The 10969-nt window shown below is 31.6% G+C and overlaps 2 protein-coding genes across 6 annotated transcripts in view; one reads left to right on the forward strand and one right to left on the reverse strand.

Annotated features, from left to right (window-relative positions):
- Positions 1–2022, reverse strand: part of LOC106790409 (thyroid receptor-interacting protein 11-like) — a 34381-nt gene extending 32359 nt beyond the window's left edge. Inside the window, exons 1-2 of the mRNA XM_014755268.1 lie at positions 1701–2022; positions 1228–1307 (exon numbers count right to left, since the gene is read on the reverse strand). Of these exons, the coding sequence (XP_014610754.1) occupies positions 1228–1307; positions 1701–1803 (183 nt within the window). The 5' untranslated portion in view covers positions 1804–2022. The remainder of the gene's footprint in view (positions 1–1227; positions 1308–1700) is intronic.
- Positions 2023–4609: 2587 nt separating this feature from the next.
- The window catches only part of LOC106790407 (band 4.1-like protein 4), a 45418-nt gene continuing 39058 nt past the window's right edge, over positions 4610–10969 (forward strand). The window contains exons 1-2 of one of the 5 annotated variants that reach the window (XM_014755261.1): positions 4610–5168; positions 5382–5500. The gene's annotated coding sequence lies outside the window, so the exon portion shown is untranslated. The remainder of the gene's footprint in view (positions 5169–5381; positions 5501–10969) is intronic. The other 4 variants (XM_014755263.1, XM_014755264.1, XM_014755265.1 and 1 more) reach the window with 4 other exon arrangements.

The raw sequence follows: 10969 nt of genomic DNA on the forward strand, positions 1-10969 counted from the left end.
ATTAGTTAAGATTTTAACATAATAAAATGGCCTATGATTTTGTTCGCGTCGAATCGTTGATGATTGTTTCCTAAACTGAAACATCAATCAATGGGGGTACATTAAACCTTATTATTATTATTATCGTTGGTGCAAAGTTTCTCTCCCTCTCAACTGTTTCGAAACAGTAGACATTGTTAAAACGGTAAAGAGACTAAAAGTTCGCGATATTGGTTGGTCATGCTACTCTCTATCGATAGACGAAACACACAACAAAACGGAATAGTGAAAGTATATACCCTTCAAGGGCCAACCACAAAAGCCTAGAATGGGAAACAGAGAGAGAGAGATAGATAGATAGAAAGAGAATGAGTATGTAGTACGTTTGCAGGCTTTTGGTTTCAGCGTTTCCACAAATTGGCTGCGATAGCGAACCGGAACGAAACTACAAGAAGAAGAAGAAGAAGAAGAAAAAGAAGAATAAGGGGACTTCAATGACCTCAAGCACACAAAACTATTTCTGTGTTTCTCTCGAGAGAACGGATGACGATGTCGAATGTTATTATGCAATATCAAACTGTTGCATTATGCACAAACTGTAAACGGGACAAGGGGGCAGTCATTTATTTTCAATACGGATTTTTCTTTTTTTTTTTTCAACTATTTCTTTCTTAAAGAATATCTTTGAAAAAGGAAATCTGATAAAATTCTATACGGTCTGATCTTTTCAAAGTTCCTTCCTCGATACAATACAAACCGAGTTTTACAAAATAGGAATAATTTATTCGAATCTAAAAGGGAAGAAAAAAAAAAGAAAAGGAAGGAATGAGGGGGATGAGGAATATAATAGAAAAAAAAAGAAGGACGGTCCAAATAGGATTTTGTAGAGGGCGGGGGTGGTGGAATAATATGGTCAGATAAGTTAAATGTATTTACTTAACACTCGTTCGTGATTATATTGGGGAGAGTAACATCTGTTGAAATCATTTCTAATCGACCCTCTCTCTCTCTCTCTCTCTCTCTCATTCTTTCTCCTTTTTTTTATTTTTTATCACGAAAAAACCAACAAGGAGTAGGAGGATAGGTTTTTTAGATCCTCTCCGATAACATTGAAAAACTTAAATATTATTTTTGATAAATTTCAACTTTCGAGTCCATCGATAGGAGGATATTACTCGCCTGTGTATGTGTGTATCTTTTTGTGTAAACGCAATTATGAAAGACTATTATGTAAAAAGGTATACTCACTTCGGCATCCTTCGTGTCCAATAACTCTTGCAGTTTTATGCAACGTTCGTTCGCTTCTTTCAATTGCAACGTTTGATCATCTAAATTCAAATATAAAGAAACAACAATTTATTTACCTAAATATAGTAACATACAATGCCGTAATTTGGTATTTTTTGTTTAAACCGCGATAGAACATTAAATAGTATATTAGAATGAAACGATGTTCATTCATTAAATAGTTCAGTTATTTATTTATTTAATAATTTTATTGCATTGGTAGTTTCTACCTAAACGGTAAGTCTAAGAAGGTTTTGAAATTTACCGCCAAGTCAAAGCTCAGTTGGTAAACTAGATTTTAGGGGAAAAACGATCGGTAAAACAGACTCTTATTTTGACAGTCGTGAATAACCTTAAATTTTCTTCTTGCGAAATAATACAAAACATCGTTCTTGCTTTTCAAAAGCATATCTCATGACAAATTCATTACGTACCAATTTCTTTGACGATCCCTTCGGAAAGTACCTCCTTCGTAAAGTTCGTAATTTGGCCTTTTAATTGAGATAATCCAGAAAGACTGTCACCGAACCACGCCATTTTACACGTTGATGTTTACCGTTAAACTCACTGCTTAAAATACGCACACACCAACTATCCACTCGACGTCACGTGTACAACATATTTTAACAAAAATTCACTTATTAATTGCATAAACACTAAATTAATGTGATGACGTGAAACATTCATTAACCTTCACATAGTACAACACACATACTTATTAATACACTTATAATCATGGCAGACAACATTGACCATAAAATTCCTATGCGTTTAAACTTCCATTTATTTCCATAGAAGTCGCTTCTATCGATTTTTATTTTTTATTCAACTCAAATATTTATTTCTCTTAATATCTATCTAATCAAATATAAATTTTATAAAGTCTATTTCGAAGAGATAATCCTAGATTATTTATTTCATATTTTATATTAATTTGTATGTGAATATAAAAAAAAAAAAAGAATAGAGTGTTAGAATATTTACACCGTGAAGTTGTTTAGTTATTATCGATAATGCGCATGCGCTCAATGCGCCATTTTTTTCCTAAATTTACAATGGATACTTTTCAATTACAGTATTTTTGATTATCATCACAAGATAGATAGGGTATTTTAGTAACTTTCTCAACACAAAAAAGTTGACATAGAACCGCAACAGTAGTTGATGGTAAGTTACCATCAGATCTTTTCGGTCGGTAAGATAAAGGTAGAACACTACTATTACCGATATGGTGCTTAGCCGGCCTGCCACAGAAGTGGCTTTTTCAAATATTTTTTTCAGGTCTATGCGCCACTATAGTGGCTCACTCGAGAAGCTTACTTGCTCACCGTTTGAATTATCTTCATAGTCATTTATATTTAAGTAAAATGTTAAAGTTTAAGAGTATGTACAATATATTTTTAAGAAAAATTTTAATTATAATTCAAAGTTAAAAATTGTTTATATATATTATTATATATAAAATATTTAAACTATTGGTATATGAAATGAAAACAAAATGTTTCGTTCAAAAAATTCGAGGTATTTAATAATACAGTTCTTGACTAATATATAAACGTATGAATCTCGGACGAGTAGCAAAATAAAAAGCGTATATTTATATATACATATACGCATGCACACGCATAAGAAGAACTCGCGGTAAATTGCAACCTGTTAAATATCCAACGACGTAAGCAATTAAAAAGTTACGATGTATTTATTAAAAAGTACGCACGGGCATATTACGATCTCTTGACTCGAATAAGGAATATAATAATAATTATAGTAATTTTAATGACAATAATAATAATAATAATAATAATAAAACAAACAAGCATTGTTCGCAGGCGAACCGACTACTCTATTGGAAATTTAATTTTCGTCGGTTATTTAAAAACTCGTTTATTTTCGTTGAATGAGAAAAAAGGGAAAACCAGAGGTGGACAATAATTATTTACAATTTGTTCTTTTTGTATTGTATAATCAAAAATGTATATCAAGTTGATTCTCGTTGTTCTTTTTCTCTCTTTCTCTCTCTCTCTTTCTTTTTATTATTTTTTCAAAATAACAAGAGCATTACAGTTTCCATTTAGTTCGGAGCAAAAGATGAGTTCGCGAATACGAAGATCGCAATATCATGCTTTAGAAGAATATCTTAATGGTGAAGTCTACGAGAACCTTAGCTACCTAGCTCTCTTCTTCCTCTTTTTTCTTTTTCTTTTTTATTTTTCTTTCTTTCTATCCATTTTTTTGTTCTTTTTTCCATTCGCATCGCGGGGCATTAGGAAGCACGTCTGGCACGAGACCGGAGAAAGGTTAGTAGTAGTGGTAGTTATAGCAATAGTAGTAGTAGTAAATACTGAACGTTTAACTATGCTATATTCAAATACAATAACACAATATCGAGATTAATTTAAGTTGATCCCTAAAAGTACAAAATCAATTGTACAATGAAATTTAATTATTTATTATTGATATTAAAAAACACACACATTGAAATAAATAAAAATCATTTATAAATCATAAATTTTGATTATTATACGAGTCATCATCATTGATCCTACATATTTTAATATATTATTAAGAGATAATGATATGAATTTATATACGAATAGAACTAGTATAGGTTATTCGATAGTAATCGATCGGCCATTTGTAAATCCCGAAGTGGATAACTTCGGGTTTGATCGGTGGTACTCGGTATAGTGCGTCGTCACTGAAAGAGCTTCTATATCACGATTAACGGAGTGAAAATAGTGCGAGTTGTTTGAAGATGAAAGGAGATGAGAATAGTAGTAGGAAATCTAGGAAGTCGAAGATGATGATGATGAAGAAGAAGAAGTTAGTCGGAGTCATATATATGTCCGAATCCTTTAAGGCATATCCCTACCACATTGTCAGTTCTCCAATAAATGGAAGGTTTTACATTGTAGTGCGCACAGATTCTGCGCAAGCGGTCTAATATGAAATAGATTAGAACATCAATGATACGATAGTTAAATCAAATAATAAATTGTTCGCTGTAATAAAACGCGTATTTTCATATAACAAAAATTAAAAAGTATTAGAAAAATAATATATAATAATTAGACGAGAATATAAGGATGTTAAATATATCTCAATATATTGAAGTATTTATTTTGTTCATGAATAAAATTGTCGCTCATGCGCAGAAGAGTACGATCCATTCCTGTCAGAAGAGGAAAGAATGATATCGGTCGGCACCGTGATGTTTTCGATCTTTTTCACGAACCAACTGGCAATATACTACTACTCTACTACTACTACTACTGCAAATAAATCCATGTATACGTATGACTCCGGTTCAGTTTCATTCGAACGAAGCCAGTGCCCTGATCCAACGTACTCTTCGTCCTTTTCTTTGATGCGCGAATAAAGAGGGAGAGAAAGAGAGAAAGAATGGGAGTGGGTGGTGGGGATAGTTGGCGTCGGCCAATCAGCGTGATCATAGCGGTGGCCGGCGAGGCACGAGTTCCTTCGAGTTCGTTCGCTCGTTCGCGCTAGTCCGCGCTAGTTCGTTCGTCGTTGACTGCGTGATACCCGTCGTTCCTCCTTCTTCTTCTTCTTCTTCTTCTTCTCTTTTTCTTCTTCTCCTCCTCCTCCTCCTTCTCATTCTCATCCTTCTTCTTATTCTACTTATCTTCCTTCCTCCTCTTCCTTCTTATTCGCGAGTTCTACCAAAGGGATTTATCTTTGCAGAAGGACGAGAACGATAGCGCTCCGCAGACGCGCTCCGCCACCTGACTGACTGACTGACATGTCACGCTGTCTTATTTTTCCTCTTATTCTTTATTATTCTTTTTATTATTCTTTTTATTATTCTTTTTATTCTACATCACTTCCTCTTCTTTTTCATTCTCGTATTATTCGTCGTTCTCCACATCGTGAGTGAGAATATAGTTCGTATTTAAAAGACATTTACATTTTTTTTTCTTTTTTTCTATTTTATTTATTTAACTATAATGATATTTTCATTTTGAATATCGAATGATACGTATCTGTACGTGATATTTATATTTCGCTCTATAATTGGTTAATAAAGTTCGTGTTAATATGAAGAAAATAGAATATTAATCGGAGCGCGTGTTTTTTTGTTTTTTTTTTTTGAGAAGAAAATATTCAATGATGATTGGTTGTTACTGTTGCTGCTGCTGCTGCTACCGCTCATTTTACTTCGTTCAAGGATCACAATTTTCTTCCCTGGATCTTTACTCTGATTTTGGTGATCGAGGTGAGAATATATATCATCAAATATTTGTCCATACTTCGTATACAATTTAATTTAATTTTAATTAAACGAATGTCAAAGAAAAATCACGTTGAAAAGTTTTTGTCAAAGAACATTGCATGCGTAGACATTGTTTGTTTAAGCGTGCATCAAAATGATCTATGGAAGAAATTTATTTGATTTAAGATCGCGAATTTAAAAGCGTTTATTTATTACTAGAAATTCTTTTTATTCCCTCCATTCGTCGACTAACGCGCATATATCATTGTCTCTTACTTGACAGACAGATAAATAAGAATAAAGAATAATGGACGTAGTAAAAATCTTCAAAGATTTATTTATTTATGTATTTAGTATCTTCAACATTATATCATGCAAATTTGAACGAGATCAAATTATTATTTTATTAAACATTATTAATTACATTCGCAATTTTTTTTGTACAAATCAGAATTTAATTAAATCTTTTTTTCCGTGTGGAGGTTATGTAAGTTCAAAAAAAATGGAGGGAATTGAAAGCGCGGGAAAATTTTAAAAAAGCGTCCCCGCCATTTGCGAATTTTTCTATTATTCTAATTAATTAACGTATGCATTTATTCATTAGCGCGATTGTTCGTAAAATCGAATCGTAAAAAGAAAAAGGAAAAAAGAAAAAAAAAAGAAAAAGAAATAAAATGACCTTTGACCTAGACGCGTCCGGTGTAGTCGAGCGTTCTTAGAAAAAGATTTCATGCAAGAGACGAATGAAAAGATTTCTTGCTGTTATTGTTGGTTTCTTTATGGGAGACAATGGAGGAAAGGCTAATGGGGGTATTCACTATTACCAGAGTTTATATCGTCGCTATTTCAAGAGAATTCTTCGATGGGGAAAAGAATTGCTCTTGTCTTGTGCCTCGGACATAGCCACGCGTTTCTTTCTCTTTCTTTCTTTTTCTGTCGCGTGCATGCACGTGTGAGGGAAATAAAAATCGTCGAGTTACGGGAACGGCGTTGCTTCCACATTCTTTCGGAGGACTCGAATACGATGTCTCTTTGAGGAGAGAAAATTTCAGTCATTGTGCTGTTTCTTTTTCTTCTTTTTCTTTTTATACAACAAGTACATTGCGTGTATCTTTTTTATTTTATTCAGTTTCCATCTATCCATTTCGATTATTTTGATGTTTTCGTTTTTTGCGTACAAACAAAAAAAAATGTTGGATAAAATTAAAATCCATCTCTCGTTTATTTATTAAATATCATTCTTTTGAACTTTTCCATTTTGGAAGGATCGATTACATTTAAATTGATTCGATTATACTCGAAAGTATCTCGAAGATAGTAGAATCGAAACGATTCTTTAGATTATAACGAGCATCCAATATTCGCGTCCCTCATTATATTCAAACTTCCTTCTTTTTCTTTTTTTCATTGGTCTATAAATTCGAAACGTTTGAAAGGGAAAAATCCCTTTTTAAATCGATTCGAAGGACATCCTCTTCCCTCCCCACACCCCACCCCATCACCAATTGATTATGCGGAAATCATCGTCGATTGAATTGATTGATTCTTAAAAGATCAAAAAGGAATGAAAAAAAGAGAGAAAGATTAGAGAATTGACGATGAGAGAAGAGAATTGATATAGTGGGGAATTTGTTAGTGGTTTATTGTGGTGGGGTTGGGTGGACTGTTGGAGAGAGGAACGGGGATTAATTAGAAGACGTCGCGTACTTCTTGGAATACTTTATCGGTCGTCGTCGTTGTCGTCGTCAAAGCACTTGGAATTTGATTTTAAAGTTACAACGTTTCTTTCCACGAAACGATTATATACTATACCAATGTCTTCGTGATTGATTAATTCATATACGTTTTTCTTATCGTAATTTTATACTAAAATGATTAGCCCCACTATTCGAATCTTTATTCATACCGTAATCTATTTTAATTGATGAAAAATATTTCTAAATGAATTTTAATTAAAAAATAAAGTAAATACTTTTGTAACAATTTTAACGATACATTTAATTCCATTAATAATAATGTTTGAACGAAAGAAAAAGTTTTCCGAAGGGGTTGGAAAAAAGTGACGAGAGTTCTTCTTATTATCTTTTCTTAATCGGTTAATTCGATTGGACAGAGCGAATAAACGGTTTACGAATGGAATGAAAAAGAATGAAAGAAAAGGAGAAAAAGAGAGAGGAAAAAAAAGAAAAAATGATATCTCTGGTCGCAGTGTTACGGTTGGTCGAACGTATACTATACTTTAGCATGCTGATTAATAAAGGCAGACTTCCCTGCAATTAGTTCTGCGATATGGGTTAACCGTCGCAATTTGTTAAGCCCCGTCGCTTTCTGTTACACGAACAGAGAGATACAGATTCAGGAATTCTGGATACGAAACCTGTTTCCCAGAGTTTCGTATATACACCCAGAGCTTTATATATAATATATATACATATAGACAATTGTATATAGGTAGGAAAGTACATAAGCATGTATTGGAATTACATACACGTTTCTTCGAAAGTTCAATGGCACTCTGAATCCAAAAGTTCTGTACATCGAAGAGACATTTTTCATGACTTACGATTTCATGTATACATATATTTATTTATTTATTTATTTACTTATACTCCGTCCCTTTCAGGTTTAGAGGGCTTCCGATAAAACCTTTCTTTTTATAAAAATACAACAATAACTCTTATATACTCTATCCAAATATATTTCAACTTCAAACAAAACTGAAAATAATTTTTTAAATTTAATTCAATATCCAATAAAAATGATAATATATAAATATTATAATACAATACAATTTATTATATATATATATAATAAATACAATATATAAATAATCCAATTTACAATCTCCTCTTCCCCCTTATTCTTCTCAAAAGTGTATATATATATATGTATACTTTTATTTTATTTAATTATTTTTTATCTTCTTTATATTTTTTGTGTTCTCGATAAAATATATAAAATATAATAGGTTTAACCAAATGGATTACGTGGTTTAAATAAGTCTGATTATTTTATTATGTTCTCCCCCATTTTTGGAGATTTTAAAGTTCACGTGCGAATTAATATATTAATCATTTTATTCTATCTCAATAAATTGATTTATTTATTTTTACAAAATCGGTGACTATTTTTCTTCAACCGTCCAATCAGCAATGATCGACTTAAAAAAGCAAAAAAAGAATGGATTAAAAATATTATACCTTCTTCCTATCTTTTTCTTTCTTTTTTTTTTTTTCTGTCGAGCCGAAAAACTTTGACTTTGATCTCTAGCAATCTGTTTTTCGACCTATAAGAAAATCATCCTGTCCGTCTTTTTTGTTCTCTTCTCTCTCTCTCTCTCTCTTTCTCTCTTATTATTTTTTTTGTTCCATTCCTTTTTTTTAACTTTTTCACGCCGATGTCCCGTTGGCCCAATTTCAACGGAGAGATACCCTTTGAAGAAAGTCGCGCGAATAATAATGGCGCCCGGTCGAAAAAGTAATTCATCAGAAACGTTGTCGTAGTCGGCTTTGAATATGTGTGTTATGGTCGACAATCGAGAGAATGGAACTTGATCGTTCATGAAAATTACGACTTTGATTTAACCACGAAACCTATATACAAGGAGAATGATCGCAGTGTTATAATAAATGTGTCTACGATATACACAATGAGAGGATGATTTTTATTGCCACTAGAGAGCGCGTCGATTCGCTAGATCTGATTTTTCAAATATGAAAAAACCTAACCTTTAACTTAAGAACAAAAAAATAGATAAATTATTCGACGAAGTAAATATGAAAAATTAGAAACTAAAGATAATGTGGAATGATTGGTTATGATATCACAAATTTCCAGAAAAAATAACAATAGCATGAAAAAAAATGTCCTATATATCTGTAAAACAAAATTGTAAAATGGAATCAATTTATCTTTAATTCAATTAATATAAAAATGAATAGTACTGCATGTAAAATGTAATTGCTACAGTTACCTTAGACAGTTAACCACAAAATCAACAATATAAAATAATCTGTTTAGCTGTAAGAAAATTAATCCTAATCCTTTAATTAATCCTTAATTAAATTAATACTTCGTGATTAAAACAAAAACATCAAAGAGAACTATTTGTATCAATTGTTTATTTATAAAATCACACACTTACTTAAATCTGAACTTATTAACACCAACGCCGCCCTCGTGGAGAATTATCGTACTCGATATTTAATTATTTTCAACAACACAAATTCGACGAAAACGCGTATCTCGATCGTCCTCCTTGTATATAGTTTCATTTTTGACTTATAAAAAGAAAAAAAAACAAAGATCGAAGGTTATCACAATTTAAACAAAAAAAAAAGAAAAGAAAATCAATCGATTATTCAACATTTTTAGGCTCGTGATTTGAACAAAGTTTAGGTTATTCGTGTGAAATTAGAAAAAAATAAACTTTTTAGGTATGCGAGATAAATTAAACTGTAAATAATAAATAATAATAATAAAAGGGGGGGAGGGAGAGAGAAAAAATATGAAATCCATGTCGTTGTAAATTCATTTTTATAGGAGATATATAATAATGTTCGATTACTTTCCTTGAATTTTCTTTACAAAACAAAAACCTTACGTGCATTTAAACACCGCGACCTACACTGGATTTATATTCGCCGATTAATCTTTCCTCCTTGCCGAGGTAATACGCCAGATGACTTCTTGCGAGAGAAATAGTTGGTGGAGGAAGAAGAAGAGGAAGAAAAATAAAAAGAAAGAAAGAGTAAGAGAGAGAGAGAGAGAGAGAGAGAGAGAGAGAAAATAGTAACGCTTTCACGCGATATGGTTCCCCATACATTTCTCTGATCTTTGTATCCTTTCGAACGATTTACGTTCCTGCTTCCTTACCGCGTATCTTCTTTTTCCTTTTCTTTTCTTTTTTTATCACAGTTATACACGTTGAATCATTTATCGTTAATCAATTGAAAATCAATCAATCAATCAATGTATTCGAACATTTGTATTTTTATACGATCTTATCGTTCAGTTTTTATTTATATTCAAAAGCAACATCTCTCTGATAGGAAAGAAATCAAGGAAGCAAAAAAAAAAAAGATAATTTCATTTGCATTTGAAGTTGATCCTAACGGAACAACGATATACTCGAACGATAAATAAATTCGTTAGTTTAGATATATATCAGTGTATAGTATAATAATTATCGATTAATTAAACAGATTAACGGCTAGATATTTTTCTTGCAATCTTATCGGAAATGGAAAATTCGAGATGATCATGTTTAATTATCGTCATCATTGAAAGGGGTAAAAAGAACAAAATGAAATAACGTGTCGTTTACGGTAAATCAATGGGATCTAAAATAAAATAGATAATCGTGGATAATAACTGTCTTGTTAAATAGAAAACAATGAAATAACTTTCTGGACAACTTAACTACTATATACATATATATATAAAATATATAAATATTATATATAATATTAT

Source organism: Polistes canadensis, unplaced genomic scaffold (genome assembly GCF_001313835.1).
Source record: "Polistes canadensis isolate GaletaPanama2010 unplaced genomic scaffold, ASM131383v1 scaffold_235, whole genome shotgun sequence".
In the NCBI taxonomy this organism is placed as follows: Eukaryota; Metazoa; Arthropoda; class Insecta; order Hymenoptera; family Vespidae; genus Polistes; species Polistes canadensis.